Source organism: Cuculus canorus, chromosome 13 (genome assembly GCF_017976375.1).
Source record: "Cuculus canorus isolate bCucCan1 chromosome 13, bCucCan1.pri, whole genome shotgun sequence".
NCBI classification, from domain to species: domain Eukaryota; kingdom Metazoa; phylum Chordata; class Aves; order Cuculiformes; family Cuculidae; genus Cuculus; species Cuculus canorus.
Genome location: NC_071413.1, coordinates 12334222 through 12362169, shown reverse-complemented (window position 1 = coordinate 12362169; position 27948 = coordinate 12334222). Strand labels below are relative to the sequence as shown.

The following is a 27948-nucleotide window of genomic DNA, read 5'->3' as shown; positions in this document are numbered from 1 at the left end:
CTTCTGTAAGTACACAAAACAACCTAATTCAACACTCTATTCATTACTGTTTCTGACACCCCGAAACTCCAAGCCCCCAAAGAATTGACTGGAGTCATAAGAATAATATATTTAATTAACATTAATACAGAAAGAGCACACGGTACATTCCTTTCCAGCAGCAGCTAATTCCACTCTACCATTGAGGGGGGAAGTTAAGGCTAGTTGAGGGCAGTCTGATATAATGGTTTTTTTCCCTAACTCATTCTAGAAGACAGCCTTTATGAGTTTAAGACACTATTTGTGCACAAAACATGGGATGTTTATTTAGCAAAACATTAAGAACAGATAAAAACATGCTTTGTAACAGTGGTAAAAATACATAAAGCTTTCAATCTCTTTTTTTTTTTTTTTTTACACCAACTCAGTTCTGAAACCATAAAATTCCAGTTTGCAGCATGTTGTGCCTTGCTATTGTATTAAACAGGCTATCGTTAGGGATTGTGGTGACCAAGTTCATCAGTGGAGTATAAAGCGCACAAGAAAACTAAGTGCATTGAAATGAACCATTTATGATTACGAGTAATTCCCGTTACACATAGTACTTAATTATAATGGAGATCTCACAGGCTGTTTAGTAAAACAGTACTACATTTCTCAAGAATACAGAATCAGTAGCACAGATATTAGAACAACCGTTATTGAACAAATATATCAGTGTATGTTTTCTTCTGGTTATCTCCCACACCAAAGGACCAGCGTTCTGACACAGCTTGGTGTGGGGGTTTGGTTTTTTCTTTGTTTCAGTAACGTGTAAGACATCACCTTTAACTGATACCTCTACGTGCAAAATATTTGTGCCATTTTCTACTGATTCAACCCCCCCATTTCTAAAAATGATTAGCACAGTAGAGGCTGCAAGTTGTATAGGAGTGCAGTATTTCTCCCCAGTTATGAAACTTTATGCATTATGAATAGTTTTGAAAAGTTTACGAAACTTCATGAAAATTTTTACAGGCTGTCAGAAACTATATTCTGTGTTTTCCCACTCACAGGTTAAGGCCATTGTTAGCAATATTTAAGAGCTGGACCATGATGCAATCATCTAAGTGCTATTAATTTATGGGCACATTCACTGTATAAAAAACAAAAAGAGAAGATTGGAAGGTTACCAAAAGCATTAGATACATAAAAGTTGGGTGCTTAGTCACTGGAATCTTTGGGCATTACATTGAACAGCAGTAGATGCTTCAAAATGCAGGCTGTTTCTACAAAATAACTTAGCCAGTTCCCCTGTAATAGATGCTGAAGGCTAAAACCAGTTTCCTCCCCCATACACAAGTTATTTTACAATTTTCCCTTCACAGTGAAACCACTTTTATGTCTGTATACTCCTTTCTGAGAAAGGAAATTAAAACTGGAGTTAGCTTCCGTAAGATTTCATGTACATTGCCAGATTATCTCCAATCGAATGCAGTACACCATAAAGCAATATTTTTTGGATTAAAAGAAGACTCAATTGTCAAAAGCACTTTTTTCTTTTTTTTTTTATGCTACAGAAAACATCTCTGCCCTCTGAACTAATAAGCAACAAACAAACCACAGAATCATATACTATTTGCAAAACTATTTACTGTTTTGCAATAATATAAAGTAGTACAAAACCCAGGCTGTAAAGAATCACCTGCATTGCCAAACACAGCATTTGTCACCAAGCGTGCACAATACATTTAAAGTCCCTGTTTTTTTTCCCTGTGCGTTCTCTAGGTGAACAAAAGCAAGAGTTCACACAACTTCTCCATTTCTTGTCAAAGGCCAGACAATTGGAGGCAAGAAGCCATGCATTTCATTTACACCCACATATTTTTATTCACTTCCGCTAATGAAATATGCATCTTGAAAAAAAATGGGATTTTATGGATATTTCGCTACAAGATTATTCATCCAGAAAATTTTAATATGGGTGCTAAGTCCAAGTCTCCCCTCTGGCAGTTCCAGAGCTGTTCTCCAAGTTCAGGCAGGAGGAGGTAAGGGAATTGTAACCTTAGGTATTATTTAATGGAGAGGAGGTGAAGGGGAAATGGACGTGGGAAAATTAATTCATTAGGAAATCAAGGAATGGGGAAAAGACCAGACATCAGATTGGTCTCATTGCTACAAAGGTCTGTGCTTGTTCATTTGTAAAGCCTTTATGTTTGCTCCGTGTTCAGGAGGGGGCACCACCTGTGACTGCTTCCAGGTTCAGTGGTGATGGGGCCAGCGCAATGAAGGCAGCAGACGAGGGATCAGGCTTTGTAGAGGGCAAGCCGAGGCCCTGGCTGTCCTCTCGCCTTCGCCTTGCAAACAGCTCTTTTTAAAAACATCACTTGAGACTGGACTTGCTCTTCAATATGCAGCCATGAGTGAGTCACCAGCCCTTCTGCTCAGATCATGGGTATTCTCAATCCCATCTCAATAAATACAAGCTACTTACCCAAGACCTACAACTCATCTTTTTACCTTGTGAGGTCTGACACAAAAAAACCCAAGACTAACCTTATATCTCAGGAACCAAGACTTTGGGAGGAGAGAAGGAGATGGTTATCTAATCTGTCACAGTGAGACTAGGCTCAACTTAATTGCTTCACTCAGTATGCACGGGCACATGTTCAAATATAGACATTTTCTTGCACTCCATCAGAAAATATCAGTGTGCAAAAGCAAACAGCCAGTTAACATAAAGTTTCTTGTGAAACTGAAGAAATCCACAACAGAAACTTTTCTGTTATTGACTGAGGGTTACAGTGAAGAGATCCCAAAAATCATGTCAGTGCTCAGAGGGACCCATTTTTTGTCAGTGGATTTGAAAGCAAAAACAATGGAGATCCTCGAAAGCCTTTTAGACAGTCATTTGTGGAATTGCTTTGAACATTGGCAGTATCATATGCAGCTGTGTGTCATCTCAGGAGGGAGCTATTTTGAAGATGATTGCAGCCGATTTTATTAATTTGTTAAAGGAAGAGAGTTACAGACAAAGTCTTGGGAGTTTTTTGTGTCAGACCTCGTATATTACCTGTAAGATGTTTCTATGGCATCTTCATGGACACATCTGAGCATGTGCTGTTCCAGAGCTGGACAGTGCACAGCCAAGGAAGAGCTAATGGACAAAACCCATTGACAGATGGTTATAGAATCCATCACCTAAAGCACTGCTGAAATTTTTCAGGAGAGAAAGCATTCAGGAGCTCACAGTAGTACGGAAACTGAAGAAGCACAGACTAGATAAATAAGGCAAGGGAACATAGAAGCCAAGAGGCTATTAGAGGCAAAAGCAATAGTGACACTTTTAATAACTTTCTTGCTCAAGAATGAAAAATTAGAGCACGCTTCATGCAGTGGCTAATGGAATAGATCGGCTCTCTCACCACCTCCTGCTTTAGACAGATTAGCCCTTCAAGCATAATTTTCAAACCTCTCTCTAGTACTCATCTGTGGTAGAGTGTTCTGCCAAGAAAACCAAAGTAACCACATTTTCTACAGTATAGGATCAGTCTCCGTTGTCCTCACAACAGTGGCTTTTTCAATGTGGTTTTTCCTCAGTTTGTATTTTGTGACCTCTCTTCTACAGATGACCCCAAGAAGGAAGCAGTGCATATAAAACATCTTACAATTGAAAATGTACAGCTCTATACATGTAATTTGTACAACCAGATTTTACTGTCTATATTTAGATGCACGTTTGCCAGTCCGTGTAGACAGAAGTAGGTAAAAAGCAACTAAAACAACAGTATTTCATTGCGAACAGAAACCAACATACTTCATCAACACAGATTTTACAGCTTTTCAAGTTATTTTTCTTTAGGTTCTTGGTGTACGGTAAATCCCTGATCTATTTTCTTTATAGTTATAAGTTTTAGTACTTATTAGTAATCCAGAAAGGAAGAGTCAGATGTATAACACAGTCCCAGGTAGATGCTTAATGTGTAGAAAAGTCAGGTTTTTTTTACATAGGACCGGAAACCACTTCAGTAACATTCCCAGAGGCAATCCACTATTTTATTGTTTTGTCCTCAAATCATTTGTATATAGTTGCTGTTCTGTTCCAGACTGCTTTGTTTCTTTAAAAATAGACACTTGAAAAAAGACATCTGTTAACTTTCATTGCTAATTTTATATTTCAGCAATTACGCTTTCCCTTAATACCCTCCTCTGCCTATTCTTCCCCTCCAAAAATCACAAGTTAACAGATAGCAAATCTGCATGGTTGATTTTCACAGGATAGGAATTCAGATCTTTAAATGAACTTTAACTTTTCAAGATGCAAATGCGTGAACTGAAAAGAATGTAGTAGACAGATAATGGAACAGAACGCAATGAACAGTCCAAAATTTATCTTACCAAAACTGAAGTTACTGCCTCTTGAAAAAAGAGAATCCATGGTGCTAAAAAGATCAAGGGTAGGGAGAAATGGTGGGTGTGGGGGGGAAACACAGAAGAACCACCATCCTTGGTCCACAAAAATGCACTGAGCAGGAACACCGTAACTTTACATTCTCAATGGACTAAGGAGGTTGCTCCTCATATAATTCCACCTTTAGCATTTCAAAAAAGCCTGCATATAATCAATGCACTTAAAGCTTTAAGTTTTAGTAACTTCACTTAGACTTTGTTTATAAAACAAACACACACAAGCACACTTCCCAGAGTGCAAAATGCTTAAATATTTCAATTAGAGAACTCCACATGTAGTTTTTGGAACAGTAATCCTTCTGCTCTCAGAGTCAACTTCTTCCTTGTCATCGCATCCATTGCCAGCAACGGTTGCATTAAAACGAAACAAAAAATGCAGCAAATGCAACAGTCAGTAACTCTATACTGTTTCTTCAGTTTTCCAGAGGACCATTGTTCATTTGTATAAACTCATCGTTGGACTTTGATACATGCACATGTAAGCATCACAAAGTAGTCTTCGTGCACAACCTTGAATTTTTCTGGAATCCAGTGAGTGTAATTCTTCTAGAGACATTTTCAGGTATTCACCAACTTCTGGACATGGGCTAACTTGTGGAATGTTAAAGCCATTCTGACCGCCTTTTCACCATATGGAAAGAAAGAGAAACAGATTAGGACAGCATCTATGTATATGTACTCTTTATAATGTAATTATGACAGCATCATAAGTTCTTGAAAATGCCTTCTAAATCAGATGATATGCTGTTCTGGACTAATGCAAGATATAATACATAATCAGTGCATTGTTCAAGAAAAATCACAATTGGTGTCAGAATATCTTGTAGTATCACTAACACACCCACACGAACATCACACAAAACCCCCAGCAGAAAGAGAAGTTTGGGGGTTTGTTAACAGTACAGACTCTATATGACTTTGAGAGACTGCCCCGAATACATCCTCCATGCAAATGCTATTGCATTTGTTAGTAACATGACAATGGTTAACAGGTGATGAATTTCTAAACCATAAGCATCTACACCTGACTTGCAAGACCAAGACAGAGCTTGCTCCTGGCCCTTTTCCATGTAAAAATGAGCAAACGTAAACAACATGAGTATGGGCATCCATGGCAATATTCTCTAGCAGATGTTTTTAGCTTACAGCACCATCTCTGTGATACAAAAACCCCTAAGATCAGCAGGAGCTACACCCAGTGAGTATCTCATGTAATATACATTCCTGAAATAAAGCAGTTCTTTACAGACTTCAGTCACACACATTTAAAGCACTTCGAAAAAAAACTTCATTGCCTTCTGGTTGTTACAAGAGAGAGACCTGAACCTTGCAGCAGTTTCGTTTTCAAGACAGGGCAAGATTATTTCTCAGATACACATCCCAAATCACATTGTAGAAGGGGGGGTTCAAGAATTCTTCATGCAAAAAACTGTTACTATGAGCCTGACCCTTGCATTTATTACTGTTTTTCTCAGGCATCAGAACTGAACAAAGTCCTTTTTTAAACACTATTTAATGCAGCAGTATCTAAGAGAACACTTGTTTTACTGACATTTGCGTTATTACAGGGTAACAGTTTTCCACTGATAAATCTGGAGATTCAACTGAACGGTATAGATGTAGTAATATGTGACTATTTGTTTTATTCTAAAGATACCTACACTAGGTCATTTAAGCAAAAGCAATAAAAATATTTGCACACTGTCTGATAATCATGTACAATCACTTAAATGTAGACAGAAAGAACACATTCCTGCAGTTGATTATTTAAAATTAATACTCTGTCAAACTTGCAAAGTACAGAAAAACGTAAAGAGTCCTGCTAGAAAACTTCTGCAGTTACTTCTGTACCATCTACTTGCTAATACATCCAATCAAGATGCAATTCCAATCATGCAAATCAGCAGCTGTTATGAAATCAATGCACTGAGGTAAGGCAGGGTCAAGAATAATGTCCCAGCATCAAGTAATTCAAGTTAAATGATAATAATATCCCCAAAACATTAAGAAATAGGGACCATAATTTAGTACATGCAGTAATACATATGAAAAGATTAGGAGAAAATTAATAAGAATAAATAAAAGATGTACCGTCCCGATCTGCCATGCTGTCAAAGAAAAGCCAGGCAGAGTCATCCCTGCCGTATTTAACAAAAGCTACATAGTGGCTTGTTTCTATGCAGAGAACAGCAAACAACTCCATCTTCTGGTGCGGGATGCAGCCATGTCGCCAATCCCAGTCTGGCAGATCTTTAGGTAGTGACAATGGATTGAATTTATGACTCTGTCTCTTGGGATGAAGATGAACCTACAATTGAAGTGATATTTCAGAACAGAAAAAACACCCTCTAAGACTATTTTTTTAGTGGCAGTCAAAGCCACAAAGAACATTACTGCTAAACTGAAGATTAATGGCATTAGAGAAGGAACCACAATAACAGTAGCAGACTGAATGTTTCTGCTGTTTTTTAACACCATTTTAGTTCAACATTGCCTAGAAAATTCAAATCTAAGATTAGAAGGGAAGTCAGATCTATTGCAGTGATTTTCCACTTAAAAACAAGCTGTGACTATGATAGCTTCATGCAAGTTAACACACAGCTCTCAAAATTAAATGTTTCTGTGTCATGAATTTATCGATTCAGACAATGTTGCGTGTATGTAAGATTAGGATTTAAAGCAGGTGACAGGAAACATATTCCGAGTTGGCTACGATTACTACTTCTCCACTGTATTCAGTTCTGGATTTGGCAGCTGCCATGTTTTTAGTAAGAAACTGTTGATGAATACATTGCAAGGCCAAGCGGAGTTCCTGATTTGTCACTGAAGTCTACACTTTACTTGGTGGGCACAGTTACACTAGTGCTGGTGAGAAAGCCTCATTACACTCTTAGCCCTTCTGCTGATTATCACAGTGCACACCATTAGGGTCAAACCCATGTAGAATAACAGGTAACTTACTTGCGTATTGCAGGTTTTGCAGAACTGCTTGATTTTCCCAGCAGAAATATCAGTATCTTCATAACATTCTCTGCACTCATACATAGCAAGCCCTCCACATATTCGGCACTGCCTGGGAGCTGCATTTATAAGCAAGATATTAGCTTTTTTTAAGATGAGGGGAATGGAAATGAGGGAGAATTATGCTACATTAAAAATGCTAAAATAAAATTGCCAATTAAAGCAGAATGTACCATTGCGTTTAACTAACTTCTTCCTTTGCCATAATGTGGAACAAGAGCAAAAAGATTTAGAACAGTAAGCCCCAAACCAGAAGATGATAAAACTTGTTTTATGAACAGAACGAACAAGTAAAACCAGGTTTTTAAATAGAGTTAATTCTCTCTCTTCCTATTGGTGCAGCCAGCTTAGCCCCTATGCCTGTCAACACCAGCGAAAAAAACGAACAAAAAAGCATAAGAGCTCATGGCCACGATGGTGAAAGACAAGGCCATGACGGTTTCAAAGATTATTATTCTAATAAATTTTAGGAGTCTTATTAATTCTCACCTCAAATTTAAACCGGGGAGTTTTTCTTAGGTAATACAATGAAAAATTCAGTGGATGGCAAATGTCAGAAATTTAGGTAACAAAAAGTGATAGATTTATAGTTGAAAAACGCGCAATCACTACATGCTGCAGGTTTACATACTAATCTCAAGATCTCTTCTACTAGTTTGATAAACTAATGACAAACAGAAACAAGCAGCACAAACTGAGGAAGACTAATGAAAAGCAGTCAAACTTGTAAATACCTGCTAACCAATCTCAGTGCTGCATTTACCTTTTAAGATTGCCTACCTGTCATAACAATGAATGATTTTGCTGCTAAGAACTTAATTTTAACAGCACTGACTTGAAATAAGCAGTTTAGATGTGAAAGAATTAAATAAACATAAGCAAGGAAGATATACTCTATACATTCTCCAGAATTATAGATCTGGAAATTACAAAAAAACTGCATACTAGCCAGTAAATTTCCCTTTCTCCTCAGCCTGAGGGTCTTACACTACCATGTTAAATATTTCGTACGAACTACCAAAAATACTCCAGAACTACCAGGAGTACTTACTTTCACTGTTAGTCACACTCAACAACTCTCTTCTATTACACAATGAGATGCTGTATACTTACTATCTTCAAGTAAGTCTGTTATATTTAATTCCAAGGATGGAAAAATTTTGTTGAACATTTTGAAGTCTTTTCCAAACCGAGGCATCTGGATAATCAGGCAAGAGGGTGCCTAGGTAAAATGCCAGAATATAATGTAATGAGCTTGAAATAGATAATGAAATTCAGAGACATACTTTTGATTCTAGAAACACATTCATATTATTAAATTTGCAGCCCATTTACTTCAGAATTAACAAGACGCTAAGCAAACCAAAATGAAGTCTTTGAAAGAAACTGCAGCTAAAAAATAGCAGACGGTGGCATCTAAATCATTGTCAAATGTCTTAGATCCCAGTTACGCTCGAGTATATTAAATATACCGGACTACACTCCCCCATTAACAGGGCACAGATCTTCCATTTTACAAAAGGAGGTATCTCAAAATATTAGTCCTTAAGGCAACTTACTGGTAGTAACTAAGAAGTTTCCTTGTAGTAATTCTTTATCTAAATTACTTTGTTCTGTTCAGCCAAAGGATACATCAGTTAAGTCGACCATCAACCTTAAAAGATTTTTGTAATGTAGGCAACCTGTACCGCTGACCCAATATGCCCATTTCCAATATGTCTGCATTTTGTTTTCACACCAAATCCTACTTTTGTTCCATTGCTGAATGCTCAAATATCTATGTATCATGCTTCTAACAAAGCAACAGCTGTCACCAACCTCTGCAAACTTCAAGTTACTGTTGATGAATGACCACTCTAGTAACTGCTGAATTGTTGGGACTCCAACTTTCTCATTTTTGTCCATAAAAATCTGATAGAAGTAACAGTCTTGTACTTTCTGACCTGCTGATCTAAAAACAGATTTTTAATAACAAAAACAGATTCTGAAGCTTTACTGTAATGATGACTGTATTTTACTAAGAAAACTAACAGAACAGTCTACACAACATCCTCTCCGCATTTAAATATATAGTGCTAAAAAAAATTAAAAATAAAATCAAGCGACAACAACAACAAAATGCCTTAGGATACAGGATCTTTGTCCAGTTCTCAGGAAACTACGTCTATGAGTTTTTGCAACAGAAGAGCAGTGGGGCAAAACCACCTACCAAAAAAGGTATGAAATACTGTCAAACTTGTCTACCTAATGTAAAAATACTGAATCCTATTAGAAATATGAATTACAAGTCAAAGGTGCTCTAAGAGCTATCTGAATTTGAAAGGCAGCAGAAACTCTCTCTCCAACAGCCTCTACAAATATAGGATATCAACAAAGAAAAAAAAAAAGATTCACCTTATTTTCAATAGTGGCTCAACTCTTAAAATATGGTGAAATAAAATATTCAGAAATTCTTCTGGATCTGGAATGGGAGGGGGAAAAAGGTCTTGTTAGTGTGCAAAACCAGATACGTTATTCAAGACTGATTTTAAACGTAAGTTTTCAAAATTTTAATAAGGAAAAAAACTTTTACAGCTTTATTAACACAGTAAGATTATGACAAACTATGAACATTTTCACTATGAACTATGAACAAACCTCTATTTACTCTTTTGGTGTGAAATGGCCCTAATAAACGAGACAGAGTAACAGGGTAACAAAGCTTTCCAGTAAGGATCAAAACGATGCTCTGTACTACAGAGTCACACAACTTTTTCAGGACAAATAAAAGCTTTCAAAACAAAGCAGTGAAACTGCAGAGAAGCAGCAAGAAGTAGTGACACTAATACTTACATAAACCACACAACAGTACAAAGTTCACCTAAACTAGAGACATATTCCCTAATCAAGAACGCAGCCAATGCAAGCTTCCCAGAGGTCTATTCTCCCCCAGCACTGAGAATTTTCTGGTGTATTTCTCTTCTTGACACTAACTGCAACAAATATTGGTTTTCAGCATTTAGCATTTACAAAGAAAGTAGTGTTTGCCCAAACAAAAATGAAACAACTACGCAATAGAATGTTACTTAACCATTATATCCAGCAGAAGATCAAAAGGTTGGGAACTGATTATTCTAGCATGATTTACGTATTTTATTTCTTAAGCTACTACATAACAATTGTGACAATTAAATGTTATGAAACATTTTTCCTCAGGGACAAAAGTGACAAAGACTCCAGCCTTATCGACATTTCTAAGAGAGGGATTTACACAGGAACAGGAAGGCAAGAAAAGAAATCCAGTCAGTGAAAGACTGTTACGGCAGTAACAGACCTTACAGACCGGAGGAAGCTTTTCACCACCCAATGGTCACTCAAATCTCTGACAGAGATATTACTGCTACAGATAAATATTTGCCTGCTTTCTTACGGTATAATTAAATAGGAAGGTATTTAAGTTCCTTCAAGTTACGATCCTTAGAAATCGCAAAGAAAGGAAAACCCCCCAATTACCTTTTTCCTCTGAAGTGAATCCTGATGCGGCCTCAACTTTTTCAAGTATCTTCCTCAGTTTCATTATTTTTGTAGCACATACATACCCATATCTAAGACAAATGGGTTTAATAAACTATTAGCTAGTTTGTGATGAAATCACAGAAGCAGAAAGAAAAGCCTCTTAAATGCTGAAACACAGGCTCTCAGATCCTTCTTTAACTGTGTACAGTATTTCTTCAGACTATATATTGACTTCTCATATTCAATCTGACTTCCAGTGTTTTTTTTTATGTACTATAAATTTAGCGCAGTGCTCAACGTTACTGCATAACCTTTAAGAGCTCTTTTTCAACATTAACTTACTGGGGTAACTGTTTTCTGATTTGCCAGTCAATTACTTTTGATTTGTTTTCACTCTAACCTGCACCAATTACTACATCATTTTCAGAATGTCACATAACAGCAGCACTGTGGGAGTTATTAATGAAAAAATTTCAATGTTTGAGAAAAAGATACAGAACTGCATTGCTTAACTAAGAAGCTGAAGTTTTAAAGCATTCAATCTTTTCCTCTAAAACTCTACAAGAGGTGCAAATGAAGTTTTAAGCTTGGGGTTGCTGGTGAATGAGAAGCTCAACATGAGCCACCAGCATGTGCTTGCAGGCCAGAAAGTCAACTGTATCCTGGGCTGCATCAAAAGAAGTGTGACCAGCAGGTCAAGCGAGGCGATTCTGCCCTTCTACTCTGCTCTTGTGAGACTTCACCTTGGGGTAATGTCCAGTGCTGGGGTCCCCAAAATAAGAACATTGACCTGTTTGAGCAAGCCCAGAGGAAAGCCACAAAGATGGTCAGAGGGCTGAGGCACCTCCCCTATAAGGACAGGCAGAAACATCTGGAGTTGTTCAGCCTGGAGAATAGAAGGCTCCTAGGAGAACTTACAGCAGCCTTCCAGTAACTAAAGGGAGCCTCCAGGAAAGCAAGAGAAGGACTTTTTACAAGGGCATGTAGTGCCAGGACAACAGGTAATGGCTTTAAACTGAATGAGTGTAGATTTGGATTAGATGTAGAGAAATTCGTGCCTGCAAGGGTTTTGAGGCACTGGAACAGGTTGCCCAGAGAAGCTGTGAATACCCCAGTCCTTGGAAGTGTTCAAGGCCAGATGGATGGGGCGTGGAACAACCTGATATAGCGGAAGGTGTCCCTGCCATGGCAGGGGGCTGGAGCTGGATGATCTTAAACCAAACCACTCTATGTTTCTATGGAATTTTACAGCAGCTTTATGCTGATCGCGCTTCCAAATAGAGACTAGTGAAAATACTTCATCACCAAACAATGAATAACTATTTCCAGTTAGCATTGATTAAATTTACTACAAAGAACAAGTAAAAAATACTCAAAAAAATGAACAGGCTGGCAGCAGCAGCAACTAGCCAAACTTTTCAGGTTTGCAATAGGAATGCATACACAGCAGGATCTAATATAAAAGTTATATTAGACCAGAGACCAGTTCATGTCTTTACTTACATTCTCAGAGGATTCACAATCTCTGTCCGCAGCAGGTCTTGAGTCTCGCTGTAATACTCTACATCATTCTTTTCTTTAGGCCTGAGCAGCACAGTGTCCAAAACAGAGCTAAAAGAAAACAGGCTACAAAGAAAAAATAAGGAAGGTTATTTTGATTCTGGAAGATACAATCATTCCTGAGCAACATAAGACAAACCAAGCAAAGCCACAGGAAGAATTAAAGAACTAAAACTCAAAAGGAGTTAATTATGGACAAAGGACAGCACAGCTCTACTAAATAGTGAAAGCCCAGTCTAACCCAGTATCCTTTCTGCAGCAGCATACAAAACCAGCTGCCAAAGCAGGCTTCTTCAGAGAAGCTGTAAGAGATATTTCCTTCCCTCCACCCCCGTGCACTCTTTCATTCTTCAATCATTTACAGTCAAAAAGAGTATAGATATGTAAGGGTCAGTACAAGTTGGACATGATTAGTACTTCACATTATGCAGCAAATGCTGCAGAACTTGGTCAAATTGAAAGAGCGCAATAATGTGTCAAAGGCTGCAGTGCATGGCTTTAAGCTACACGGTAATACAGACAGACAGTCATTACAACAAAGATTTCAGGCATGTGATGGCACTGTACAAATTATGAACTTACCAGAACAAGGTGGAGTCTAAGTAACAGGAGTTGTAATGACCCTGGATACCTTTCTTCTTTCCAATCATTGTCTCTAAACCTTCTTTTTCCATTTTTGGAGGAGTGTTTTCTTCTACCACTTCACTTAAGTAACCTCCAAAGGCTGAAATTTTTTTTTTCAAAAGACACTTTAAAGCCTCAAATTTGATCCCCCCCCTTGAGATTTTCCTATTAATGTTTTACAGCTAAGCTACTGCCTTCATGTAAGCATTCCTTCTCTGGACTAGAATAGCATTTTATTACAGTTGAGACTCACTGTCTTCCAGAGAGTGAACAAGGCCTTACATTCCACTGACAATACACATTAAGAGTGCTTCAGAAAGCCTGCAGCACTGAATTAATTTTATCCAGTAGGAATGAAATTCTCTCATCATTATAAATGCCTTGTTCACACTACCTTGCAAGTATCAAATACTTTTTACTTTGCTGCTGTCCCAGGCAATATAACATGACCCTAGAAATCTAAGACATTTGAAGTTAGAAAAAAAAATCAAAATTTTTCAACACAAGCTCACACCACAAAAATACATGCTTTTCTACATTAATATTTAGAAAAAATAATGAGACAATATAGAAAAATAACTGTATTTCTGATAATGCTATTACATATTGCTGGAGCTGCAAATACTATTTTCAGCAAGACAGCTTTACAACTTCTAAAGTAAAAAATGTATACCATAACAAAAGGTCCCCTTTTTAACTTTATGAAATTTCTTTAAATATATGAACATTTTCTTGGTTTAAAGCACAAAAAAAGTAATAGAAGCATTATGTTCTGTACAGACTGATCTATTTGTTAATCTCATTTAAGTAATATCTGTACAGATTTTCAAGTATTCAATACAAAGAACATACTGCAAGAATAAATGAAGGCAAAACCCAGGTCAGTTCCCAACAGACAGAAAAGTAATAAGCAGAAGTTCGGTACCTAGAGAGTTGCAGCGTTCAATCTGGTTGGAAACGGGCTGTAGTGAGGCAAACCTGGAATCTGGCCTGCAGCTTTTAAGTTTAACAAAAAGAGCTTTCTTCGGAGCACAAGTGAAGTATCGAGTTCCTTTAAATGTTCCATCTGTACAACCTGCACATTCATCTTCCTGAAAATTCAAGTGAGAATTCACTATTTTTCTTATTTGTAGGATTCTGCAGCAAGACATTTGATAACATATCCATCCATAAGTCACCCGTCAGGTACTATGAAGCTTGATAAACAATGTTCCTGCATTTCAGTATATCAAGCTTCAGCTGAGGTGTTCCTTAACTGGATTTATTAAGGAAACTAAGTATTGCACTTTCTTTCTTCATACTTAAACTTTCACTCCACCCAAACCAATAAAGAATTCAATCAGAAGCAACTTGGGGGAGGTGGGGGAGAAGAGCAAGAATTAAACGTAGTCAACATTGGGAACTTAACTAAGCTAGCAAGTCACTCCAGATTCCTTCTGTCATCAGGAAGTGCACACATGCACTAACAATCACCTTCTAAAACTCAGTTAAAATCACTAAACACTGGGTAGTGTGAACGCTTCCAGTGTGACTCTGGCCTGTACAAAAAAATTACCTGCTTCAGAACACATAAAATGCAGATCAAGGAAAGACACAAAGTAGGTATGAAAAATAACAAGTTATTATTTAACTTGGATAGCATGATTTAAGGTATACTGTCTGCTTACGAACAATTGCTAGGTTTTAATGCAGAAATGCATGAAGTCAAGTCCAAGTCTTATATCCTAAGATACAGTCTCAGAACTCGAGTAGCAAACTATAGCTTGAGCTTCACCCAAAAAACCTACGAGCATCAGGTTTTTTTGTAAGAGCTGAAATTCCAGGCACATTCTCACCTACTTTGCTAAAGATGTTTGTTGTTTTACATAATTGTACACTGCTTTATCTGAAATTTTATTGACCATTCTCCCCAAAAAAGAATCCCACCTCCATAATTGTGTACCCATTAATTTAACTGATAGCCAGTTGAAACCTCAGCAGCTGCTGCCAGAAAGTAAGTGTCAGTAGGTAACAGCAAACCACATTTGCAGCAACCGTGAATTTACAGAGGGCCCACAGGAACACGTGAAGCACATGGCTGTCAAATCAACAATATCACTACCAGCGGTTATCAAAGATTATCATGACTGACAGCCATACCTCTGACATTGACTGTTTGCTAGTATGCACAAAACAAACAAACAGAAAACTAATATTCAACAGACACTTACAGCCAGGGCTTTTTATGTGAATCTGCATTTCAAAGAATTTTTAAATATGGTCTTTGTAATTGAGAAAAGCATTTTAATTGAAATCTCCATAATGTAAACAAAGGGCACTCCTTTGAAGTAACCCACTGTTACAAAGGTATCAGAGCCTACTAAGAGAGTAAAGTCTGGAGCAGCCACAGAAGTCAGAGCTCATCTCAGAATTTAGCTACTTTATAAGGAGATCACATGGCAACCTGTTTGGACAAATTCGTCTACACTGACTGCTTTTGCAAAGTACACAGGCACCAACTCTCTGAAACAAAACTAGTAACATAAAACTAATACTAATGTGAATTACAATTTATATTTACCAATTCCAGTCCAGCCAATACTTCATTTACTCCAGGGGGCTGGCCAATCCAGCGGATTACTCCATAGAAAGGAGGGTTTTCTTTAACTTCAGCCAAGGAACCCGCTTCAAGACCATGTGAGTTCCCAACTGGGCCTGCTGTTGATGGACTCTCCTGGCTAGGTGTAGTATTTACATCACCAATGACTGACTGAACAGATAAAGAGAGAGGACTGTGTCCAATAGTACCATTAGTAGTTGACGTTTTTGTCAAGCTAAAAGGGAGAGAGTGAAATCTGTTTTCTGTAGACACAGAGTTTGTTAAAGGTGGCTGCAGTGGTGGTGATGAATGCCCAAATCCAGGAGATGAATCGGTAAGTGATTTTGCAGGGTCTTCAGCGACTGTTAAAACCAAAACCAAGATATTAGTAAATGTTGGGTTGGGTTCTTTTCCCCCCATCTTACAAAAGGAAAGCTTAGCTATCAAACCAATGAAGTGTATCAGCAAACATTTCTGATTTAACGAGTGTCCTGTATAGGAAGCAGTAACATGCAGGAAGATGTTTGTCCCTTGGCAACACTGGAGAGACAGAACTGGCTGAGGAGACACTGCTGTAGCCCTATCACTTTCACCGCAAACGTCGGAAATGAACACCACTGAGAAAGGAGGTGTTAACAAAAAACTACGGGACAGTTGAGACTGAAAATTTCTTTTTTTTTCCACCCCCACTTTGGAATTTTACTTTGAATACAAGTTAACAGCCTCAAGGGTTATGACTGTAATGGGCAAAACTTATTGGTCGGTGTAATTGAAGAAAGGATTTGGTTCACAGTTATACAGAGACGAGTAATTGCTTGCAGATATGACTTGCAAATGGAAAAGTGTTTATTCCCTTGACTCTATCACAATATACTCTGGTTCTAACACAAGGAATCTATCAGTGACTATAAAGAATAAAGGATTTAAATAAGTCACGGCTAATGCAATGTTTGATAAGCGAGATCACAACTAGGTGTAAAAGCACAAGTGTTCCATATGTTTGCCTATACCTCTGGTCTCTAATACACAATTGGTATTCACAGAGCAAAAGCCTCTTCTTCGTCTCTTCTCCCCACTGTTCCATCAACTGAAGTTAATGCTCAAGATTTTTTTTAAAAACATATCTATCCATAGTACCTTCCAGACAGGATATTCACCGTGTTTATTTTAAATATTATAATAAACTAATTTTTAAACAGAATTCCAAGTTGTTGCAACAACACCTGTTAGGCAACAAAGAACAATTCTAACCCATCTGCTTTTACAGTTCCTGGAATTCAGCAGCTACTAGTACAGGATTCCACTGTAAATTAACATCATTAGTCTAGTATTTACCCCTTCAGTCACTAAGCCAGCCACACTTCAGAACAGTTGACCAGAAAAAAATAAAACATAAACATTAAAAGAATTATTAGATCTGGAAGCAAATCAAGCTATATTGATCCTTTGGGTACGGCCACCCACACTTATAAGAACTCAAGAGAGATTTTACAGAAATAACTTCAAAAAATACTGGAAAAGCAGGTATGCTTAGTCAAAATTTTTACCTGCCCTCTTTTCTGCTTTTAGAGTGATTAGCTGGCACTGCAGAATATTACGGTTTCCTTAGATGTATACCATTAGCTACAAAAAGACAGGCACAGTAGAATTACTCAATATACTTGGCTACAAGAGTATCTTCATATCTTCCTACCAAGCCTCAGCTTTTGTCTGCAAGACATATGCATTCCCACAGAGTTGTGCATACATTGCCAAGAACGTGATCTCCTACACACAGGATAAAACAACAGGTCTGTCAATTAAGACAGAGTATATTTTCACGGGGGTTCCAAGATGCTTTTATGATATAGCACATTTTCCACTAAAACAATGTATTCCAACTGTTTTTTAAAGTCATACTTGTTTTATGTGAAGAGCATCAATGCGCTCTGGTTGTGTTTTGCTTTTTAAATAAAGTTCTTGCCTACATGAAAGACTATAATCTACCTTTACCTTCATCAATATACCATGGGGGTTTCGTTTTTGTTTGAGGCTGAGAGTCAACTGACGAGCCATTTAATGTGTAGAAGACTTCAGATCTGTTTCTATTTCCAGGTTCAGAGGTAGATCCTGGAAAACAACATGTATCACTGAAGAGATTAATCTCTATTTAGGAAAGGTTAGCCAGGCTCCTATTTCATACTATAAATTTGTTACTACACTTCAAAGAAGATATAAATGCCTTTCCACAAATCAGCAAACTCCCACATCCAGGTTAACACAGTTCCAAGCTTGCAACAGAATAGCAGTTTATACCAAACCAACTGAATCCTCCAAGATTAAATTTCAAGTCACCAGTCTGAGAGAAGGCATAAAATACCCCCAAGAGAAAATTTTTCATTATTATAAATTATGAGTATAAGAAAGCATTTAAGAGACAGTGTCCAGCAGGTATTTTTGTTGTGCTTTAAAGTTAAAAAAATCAGAGTAGGCAAATAAATTGCCAGTAGGCAAATAAATTGCCAATCCACAAAGTTGTAATTTGTGCCAACATATAACCACAATTATTTCAGTGAAGACCATCTTGGCCAGCACCCTATGCCAGGTAGAATGAAAGCTTACAGAATATACTGTCATTAGTATTCTCCAACTCAAAATAGTCACTAGTAAGCTCAGACAGTGAATTTTTATTTCTGTCATTAAAAAAACCAAAAAACATTATTTCCCTTCCAGGTCTTTTCCCTGGAAGGACTTTTAGAGCTGGCCAAAACTAGAGTCAAAAGAAGTTTATACCTTAGGAATTCAATTTTGGTTTTGAATCATAGCAAAATTAATACATTCACTACAGCAGATCTGCTTCTGGGCTAAAAATTTGGAAGTTTCTAGTCCTGCAGAAAGAAGACAACAGCAAACTATATTTATGAACAGAAAAAAAAAATCAAAACCCAAAACTGAACAAAAAACCCCAAATCACGAAATACAGACCACACTGAACTGGTTACACTAGACAACTAGTTAACATGCTCTTAAATTTTCGCTAGACCTCAAACTGCTGTTCATGAAAGTGAAGGTATTTCAAGCAGTATTAACTTAAATTCTCTACCATCTTTATTGTGACTAATTAAATTCATACTGATATCTACTTTAGAGAAATTTAACTGTATATGTAACTAAAATAATAAACGAAGTGAGAGTAAGTGCAAGGCAACACTTTTCCTCAAGCAATAGAAATCTGTAATATTACAGAGATAAAGAAAATTGCTTCCAATACATACCTGTAGCCTTTGGCTTACTATGATTGAACACACTTTTGTCACCACCACCTCTTGAGGTATAGGCAAGCTTGGGAGGTCTCCTGTCCTGTGACACGGTCTCTAAGACATGACACATGAAGAAAATATTAACTTCCCTTTTCTATGCTTTTACTATGTCGTAGAGAATTCAACTTCAAACTTTACCAAACCAAAGTCTAGCATCAAATTTTAAAACTGAGTGGAGCAAAACCTTGTTTGGCACATAACCAATGTTTGATGTATATGGGGTTTGCTTCTGTCTCATCTGCAGTTACTTTACTCTGAAGTCTACCATTATTTCTTGAACACATCAAACAGATTGACTTCACATCCTTGAATGTACATGCACGCTTCTATTAGGAAAACAGATGTATGAAATTCTAAACTTCGTTTTCTATCAACACATCTACAACAAATGCTCTGTTCCCAAAAATTGAGAAGTCCCCATGAATTCTCCAGAAAAAGAGACAATTTATGCAAAAACATGCATCTCAACTAAACCAACAAGTAGGAGCTGAACATAAGAAAAGTTAGCCAAATTGAACAGAGCAATGCTTCCAGACTACAGGCTGTACAAGACTGCACAATCATTAGTATCTAATCTTCAGACAGAGAACAAACAAAAGTTCTACATGAATCTCTTATCCTTCTTCAGAAAAGGAACCTGAACTGTGGTTGCTACGTGTTAATACAATTCAGTGAATTACTGTGGATAGTGAATTTTTCCAGTCTTGCCATGGATTTTCACGTATTTACTCAAAAAATGCACAAAAATACTATCAATACATTTCAAGCACAGAAAGAACATCTTTCTGATTTAAGATATTTAATCTCATGGAGTAAATTGAGCCACACTCAATAAAAAGATTCCCACTACAGACACTCACAAAATCATGAATACTATACAACGGTACAGTATTCATGCATACTATACAATTTGACATGAATTCTGCTCAATATTAAACCTTTTCCATTAGTGAGATCATAACCAAAAGGAGGAGGAAACAGAAGAGAATTGTAACACGGCAGGTTAAACTAATTCAAGTGAACTTAGTATATTAATTCCACAGTATTGTTTTAATTATGTAACTGCGCCTAGGCGGAGATGTTATCAAAGTCTGCCTTCTGGTTAAGAAAGCAGAGCATACCTGGAATAACATCATTGATATGCAAAAGAAGTGTACTTTCAACACTTGCAAAACTGCACAGCTGTATTCCATTATATCTTCCATCCCAGTTTCCAATAGGATTATCCTAAAAATAGAAAAACATGCTACATGTATCTCAAGAGAAGATTTACATCATACAGAACAGAAGCATCTGTCGTTAGGAACATAAAAAGTAGAGAAATGAAAAGTTTAACATCTACTTTTTCCTGCAAGAAACTTTGTATATAGAACAGTCAGACATTACAGTCTTTGAAGACAAACACAAACTTAAAAACTGTTCTTTTGAGAAATATTTATTTTGACAAGAATTCCTCTATTAAAATCCACTACCTATAAACAAGTTACAACAATTCCAGTGCTTTGTTAGGCAACAACTACTGCACTCAAGAAAATGGAAGCATCTGATCTACAAAACCAAAACCAAGCTACTAAGAATCTGAAAGCTTTTCATTTCTAAAAATTCAAGTTGCTAGAAATAATTTTGATGACAAGCTTCACATTTTCTTGAAAGATGAACTTCTGTACTTTAAAACTTAGTATTTTGAAAATACACAAAGCCAAAGAAACTAAAGCCACATGAAAAAAAGCTTTTAAAAATGGCTAAAAAGGAAAAAGTCATCCAGCCTACTTTTACAAAAGGCGGAATAAAGCCAGTCTCACAAGACAAACACTCAACTCTTATTACTTCAAGACTGACATCCAACATTGCAAGTAGCTCAGTGGAGGCTCCTCAGAGTAACCAGGGTATTTCTACTGAACTGTTTAGCATCAAATAGGATATCATTTACCTGATGCCAAAAAATAATTACCACCAAAGGGCGTCTTTAAACACAGGTATTTATTTCCCATTTTAGGCCAGCCTCCGCTGAAGTAGCTTGTGGATAATGTTTCTTCTTCAATATTGCATGTAATTTACTAGCTAACACACATGCAAAAGTTAATTAAAGTCAGATTATGTTCTTACCATGTCCACTCCAACAACGTATCCTAAACTTTCGTTGCCTGGTAAGACATCACAGAATATAACTGTCCCATACTCTATACTCTCTCCTATCTTCAGAGAAACCCTGGAGTTGATCTCCAGAGGAGGAAGTTCTACCTGCATTGCTTCAACAGGAGCTGCATAGTCACTTTCCAGTTCATTGTCATCATCTTCTACTAGCTCCAGTTTGTCCAAAGCAACAAAAACTCCACAGTCTTCATCACATCTGAAAAGCTGCTTGCCTTGGTACTGTCCATCAGTAAAGCCCTGACCACGACCTTCTTCCTAAGTGACAGAGGAGGAAGTAGAAGAACGAAAAAAATGAAAAGAGGAAAAAAAAAAAAAAGGCAATGTATTTTGTGCAAAAGCCAACGACTACTACTAAAAAAGTAACATAATCCAATGTTTTGGAGAAACTCCAGTAATAATTTGCCCAATGAACATATCATATCGAGAAAATTCTGTTGCCAGAATTTGTGGCAAATACACACCCTGTCTATCTTAGGGGAGTAAACAGTAAGATGTCATTAGACTACAGAGAGGCTGCAGCCTTTTTACTTACAGAAACATGTTTTCTTTAGCTTTGGATCTCACTTCCAGCGTCAAATTTTTGCCCTATCAAGACAACACTACTTCATACTCAGTATAATGCTAAGCACTCTAAAATTCCACTCGGATGCCAAATAAAGACAGCTGATTTTCAGAAGCACTTGGGCCTGATATTCCCTGAGGTTCTTAGTGGGAATTGTAAGGAATCTGGTAAAAGTCTAAAGAGGACTTTGAAGAATACACTTCTAATGCAAGAGTAGCATTCTCCTGAATCTAATCCTTCAAAAGTTTATCACTGGCATTAATTTTGCACAAATATCTCACTAGGACCATACAATGGCAACATTTTCTATCTTAACTAGTTGCCATTTGACTTTTAGGGCTCTACAAAACAGCCCTAAAAATCAAGCCTGCTTTTATGGAATGTATCCTGCCACACGCAGGGTAAAACAAGAGTACTCAACATAAATCACGAGAGTGAGATATTTGCCACAATAGGGATGCAAGTACTTAAATTTTTATAGGCTGGAAGAGTCAGAGCATGTTCCAAGTCCTTTTGCCAGCCCATGTACCTCATCAACATATAGAACACAAGTTGTTGTGATATGGTGTGTTCATGGGTATTTAGTAACAATACTTATGAAAAGACTGAAGGTTATAGAATTTTTAGTGGTAATAATGTTTGTAGAGAAAAAAAATTATGACTGTCTCTTTAAATAGAAGATTCTTAGCTCATCTTATATAACATGCTCCTCCTTAGCCAGAGACTTACCAGCAACTCTACTCCAAAGTATACCCCCGTTAGGGACCTTTCTTGCAATAAGGGTCCTCTGAAGCGAACAACTCCAGGATATTTATCATCTCCCGATCTCAGCTGGACTCTAACAGGTGAGCCAATATCTATCTGGATGCCTTTAGTTAACCTGCTCTTGCTTTTAAACAGACTGTATCTTTCCTCACAGTTAGTAATGGCCAAAAGCAACTCGGCTAATTTTTCATTTATTTCTATAACATCCTTCTCATCCACAAAGAGGATTGCATGAGGTTGTTCCAGAATCTTTAATCCAATCTGAAGTTTCTTGCCTTTACAAGGAATATTTCTGGAGTGTCCCACAGAAGAACGGTCTTGAAAAAACTGCCCAATGCTACCTTTGGGCACTTTCAAGAGCTTTTGAGTCTGCTTGTCTATGACACTGCACTCCTGGAGAAGTAAATAAAAGACCCGCTCTTCCCAATAGGATGAACTTGGTTTTTCTTGACTCCATAAGCCCGAATTCATTGTGATAAATGCTTTAAAAGCTGCAGAGAAGTCTTCAAGAAAAATAAGCTGTTGAGTTATGTGCACTGATCTTGAGAAATCCTACTGAAGGGTCCAATCTTTGTGAAACACTGCAATACTCATTTTGTAAAGAAGCAAATTCAGAGCAGAAAGCCTAGAATAAAGAAAACAAACAAACAAAAAAGACAAAAAAAAAAGGCAGAATTAAGTTGAGAAACCACAGTTAACCTTAAGTAAAACAACAGAAAATAATTTAAATTTGTGATCAGCCTCACTCCTCCTACAGGGTAAAACTAGCTCAGCAAAATATGAGAGAGTGACCATCATCTTGAAACAGCCATAGTACTGCTGATCATGACCATACCCATTTCTACTTGTTATTGCTGTTCTCTAGTTGTCCTTCTCTAGCTCCTTGATGCAAAGAGCTATGGAAAAAAAAGCACAGTGAAATGCTGAAAACATACACAAGCGAAAGGAAAAAGAAATCTCAATTTCAGACGAACAGGAATAAATACCTTGCTCAAGTTTACAAGCAATATTTTACAGAAGGTTTCCACTATGAAGATCTTTTCATGTGCTGAGTGACTACTTATTTCTGATCTGCATCTGTCATCCCACGCAGCATTTTGATTTAGTGAAGCAGAAAACTGTGTCAATGTAATACAGCAACAGAAAATGGAAACTCTAGTAATTCGTAACAGCCATTTCTTTAAATAATAGAAATGGACAGTTCCCACAAGCAATAAACTATGTATGGGAAACAAATTGTGCCAGCAATGCAGTGATGCTGCATTGCTTAAGAAAAAGTCTTAAGAAAAGCTCAGAGAATTTTCTTTTTAGCACTTTAGAAAGATAATTCACTTCAGTGAAACAGGAAATATATCACTTTCAATTATTAAAATACCCTGGAAGCAAACACCTTTGTTAAACACCATTCCAAGAACTATAGTTCACAATCAATAAACTAAAGAAGAACAATTTGAAAATACTTCATGGTAGCAGATACAAAAGTCAAATACATACACATTTAGAGATGTCTACAGTTTAGATCATATTGGATACATGAAGAAAGATCTGCAGTGTCTTAAAAGGATTTGTTCTTCTAAAGATGAGACAATAAAACAGCATATAAGTAAGGAAAATTTACCTGACAATAAGTTCTTGTTATTAATTTGTGATCCCACAGTTTGCATTCAGTTAAAGGAGAATCTCAATAATTATTTATAGATTTAACTTCAGTAAAAAAACAACCTTGTCATTGTGCCTCTTGCTACCCTATTCCTCCAGATCTCTTCTCTGATGGCATTCAAAAACTGCAATATGTATTGCTGTTTCTCCTACTTATTTGATCTCAGCTTCAAAAGCTATCAGAAAGCAATGGAATCCAGTAGTATTGCAATTTTTTTCTTCATCTGTTTTTAAACAAAAAGACTCTTTAATCAAACTCCCTCCTCAGAAGAAAAATAAGATCACAGAGGACCTGAAATTCATGCAAAGTAGCATCTCTCAGTCACTAGGAATTCACACATTTCTGTGTTGAGTTGCTGAGCCTCTCTGTGAGGCTCTTGTACGACACAGCCATTCAAATTGAACATTGCATGCTTCTCGTCTTCACAGACATCACATGTGGGTGTCAACGTCACCATCACACCAGTGCTGCAGCAGCTTACCCGATTACATGGTTTCAATTGTTTCTATTTGCAAAGTAATTAACATCTCGGGGACAGAATCTGGATAGTTTCAGACCTGAGACAAAGCCTGGAAGACTGTCAACTTGTTTTTAATTTAAAAAATATTCTTCTTCATTTACGTTTGATACACCTAAATAGGCCTTAATGTTTGTTGATGAGTAGCAAAAGAAGCCTGGTATCAGTATCGGAATGAAATAGTAATATGGGAACTGATGAAGAAGACAACAGGATCTTCCTCTCTGCCCCCAAGGATATATGATTAAATGTTTTTGTAAGTCTACTCGGATATTAAAATAATTTCCACTCAAGTTCTATCTAGTTGTCTCCCCTTACTTTTTCCAGACACTGGGGAAAAAATAGATACCGTGTTGTTGTCCACAGTTCTATTTTGTGTTCTCACCTTTCAAAGGCTGATGCACTTACTTAACTTGCCTTTTCATGAGCCATTCCACCAAGTTAACCAACTTCCAACAGACTGTATCAAGTATCTCTGACATTGCAAATATCAGGACTTTTTCACATTAAGAAAGACTTATTAAGATTAATTATATATGGAAACAATATATTAACAGAAAAGTCTGTTCAAGCATTTAAAAAAAGTAATTTTAAGTTTTGACCAAAAACATTGCTGATCCTATCTATTTTTTAATAAGTATAGCCTGCTCGCAGGTCCACTGCTGCAATATTACATAATCTTCATATGTTTAGTAGCGTTCACTGTGAAAACATGTTAACAGATGCATAAAGATTACACAGTGATAACTTCGTGTGGTGCGTGGTCAATCTTTCAAAGTTCTAGTCACCTGCAGAGATGTTACTGAGCCACTAAATACAGTACCAAAATGTTTTCCATTACAAAAAAAGTTCATTATCACTGTATAAAATGCCTGCCTTTAAAAGCTTATCTACCACCACTGTCCCTGCCAAAGAAAATATACAGCTCTAAAAAACAAATCCTCTTCTTTCAAAATAAAAATTATAAATTAATATTTTAACAGCCCAGAAAAGCTTGCTAAAAAAGATGTTAAGTTCTGGCAATATATCAGAAATACATGCATATAAGTCACTGATGGTAACATTTTTTTTAACAGCCATTTACCATGGTTGTTTTGCAAGTACACTTGCTGAACAAACAGCACACACGTAATGGACTAAGACTAGAATTAACTATGAGAATTCAGTATGGATTAACTTAGGAACTAAACAAATTACGCTTAGCAACAAGTCACCACTACAGTGCACGACACATCAGCAACTACAAAACTTTGCACATGCCAGAGAATACTTGACCATCGTCACAGACTTAAGTGTGAAAGTCTGTTCAACTATATTCTTCCAATTCACCTACTGCCTGAATTATTTTGGAACGGAACAGGCAAAACACAGATACGACCGTAACGTTATATACTTCAGAAAAAAAAAAAAAAAAATTTAAAAACATGTCAGAATTAGGCCACAACAAGCTACCTAACTTCAAAGCTTCCCTAACTTCCTTTTCCCCCCGCATCTTGAGTTACCGCTGCCACTATAGAGACATCTCATCATAAAAACAGTTTGCTCTGAAATATGAGAACTTTGTTTCTACCCTGCAGTAGCCTTAGATGAACTATACAGAAATGTTTGAACCAGCTATCAGGTTTCAGCATGAGCACACAAGTCTGCAGCTCTGATTCAGAGTATAAAATGAAGAGGCTAAAATAAGTTGTACAGTTTCTTAAAGAACTTTCACTTTAAATACCGAGTTTCAAACAACTGAGATGCAAAGTTTTGTTCTTCAACAAAAAACATTTTCAGGAAGGTTAAAACTAGGAGCAAGTAAATTTAGCTATAACTCAATGTACACAGAATTACATGACTGCAATACAAGCCACCAGCAGAAAAAATAGAAATTGTTTATTCAAAATAGCAGTTGAAGTATTGTCTGATACAAAGAAGCTCTTACTGGTAACATGATTTCTAAAAGAAAATGCAGCTGAAAAACTCCATCAACTTTTGTTAAGCATTATAAATTTTATATTAATATTCTGCTTTACAGGAAAAACAAAATCGTTACCAACTGTCAAAATACTCGGGCATAACTAGATTTGGCAAGTAGACATCAACACACCATCATCACTGTTCTGCAGACAACCCTTCTGTCAATGCGATATGCAAGCCTTCACTATAAAATGGAGTGCGTATGTTCAGATTTTGAAATGAAAACCAAATTGAATTTAACTTTGGTCAGTAACAGAGCAGTCAATGCCAAGAGTGGTGTCTCTGTTCAGCGCCTGGCAAGGCAAGACACAACATCATCATCTACCTACAAGTCACAAGGCTGGATGCAAGGCTAAGTTGTTGAGAGTAACTACATACACACACACAGAGACACGAACACACACACACAGAGACACATACAGACATACATTCCCTCACATGTACAGACATGCACTCACACACAGACACACACAGATGCACACTCTCATACACACAGATGCACACACGTGCACAGACATACTCTCTAACACACACAAACGCGCACACACACAGACATGCACTCTGACACGCATTCTCACACACAGACACAACAGGGACACTCATGCAGACACACTGACAGACATACACATGAACATTCTCTCACACACACAGACACTCTCTAACACATATGCGGGCACACACACATACACACAGACATGCACTCTCACACGCAGGCACTCTCACACAGACACACACACACACACAGAAACGCACTCTCACACAAAGACATGCAGACAGGGACACACATGCAAGCACCGACAGACAGACACATACACACACAAACACAGGCACATTCTCTGTCACGTGCACACAGACACAGATGCGCAGACACACACGAACACTCTCACACACAGGCGCGTACACACACTTTTGAGGCTTCCTCCTGCCCCTGGGGGCCGGTACGCGCGGCCCGGGCGCGGAAAGCCCCGGGACACGTTAGGTCGCCGCCCCAGGCCGCTGCTCGGGGATTAACGCTGAGCAACGCGCGCCAGGGCCCCCGCCTCCCCGCAGCGGCCCGGCCCGGCCCCGCCTCCCCGCAGCGGCGGCCTCAGGAACGGCCGGAGCGCAGCCCGGGGCGCTGGGGCCGGGCCGGGCCGGGCCGAGCCGAGCCGCCCCCGCCGGCCCCTCGCCCGCTCACCTCCTCATCCCCAGCCGCGAGCCCCGCGGGCCCTCCCCGGCTCCGGCTCACAGCCCCGCGGCGCCGGGCGCTCCCCGCGGCCCCATCGCGGCTCCGCCCCGCGCCCCCCGGCCTTTCCCACAGCCAATCGCCGCGCGCCGCCATGG

General features: G+C 37.9%; 1 protein-coding gene across 2 annotated transcripts; it reads right to left on the bottom strand.

The window, feature by feature from the left end:
- Window positions 1-109: 109 nt before the first annotated feature.
- On the bottom strand, window positions 110-27948 carry CYLD (CYLD lysine 63 deubiquitinase). 2 transcript variants are annotated; one of them, XM_054078732.1, is made up of 17 exons: window positions 27803-27948; window positions 22451-23111; window positions 21112-21414; window positions 20127-20232; window positions 18961-19059; window positions 17699-17815; window positions 15689-16068; window positions 14054-14219; window positions 13087-13228; window positions 12448-12570; window positions 10942-11033; window positions 9844-9910; window positions 9268-9400; window positions 8563-8671; window positions 7390-7508; window positions 6520-6736; window positions 110-5049 (listed from the first exon to the last, which is right to left on the bottom strand). In XM_054078732.1, exons 2-17 carry the CDS (start codon window positions 22955-22957, stop codon window positions 4865-4867), a joined length of 2865 nt encoding a protein of 954 aa, XP_053934707.1. In that variant the 5' UTR covers window positions 22958-23111; window positions 27803-27948; the 3' UTR covers window positions 110-4864. The 2 variants fall into 2 exon arrangements, with proteins under 2 accessions (XP_053934707.1, XP_053934708.1); XM_054078733.1 differs by having other exon boundaries at window positions 112-5049; window positions 21247-21414.

Coding starts and splice junctions, on each gene's coding strand:
- CYLD (XM_054078732.1), bottom strand. CDS start 22,957: ATGAATTCGGGCTTATGGAGTCAAGAAAAACCAAGTTCATCCTATTGG. Junction 6,737..7,389: donor GCAAAACCTGCAATACGCAA/GTAAGTTACCTG, acceptor CTTCAATTGTAG/GTTCATCTTCATCCCAAGAG. Junction 5,050..6,519: donor CAGCATGGCAGATCGGGACG/GTACATCTTTTA, acceptor TATGGTGAAAAG/GCGGTCAGAATGGCTTTAAC.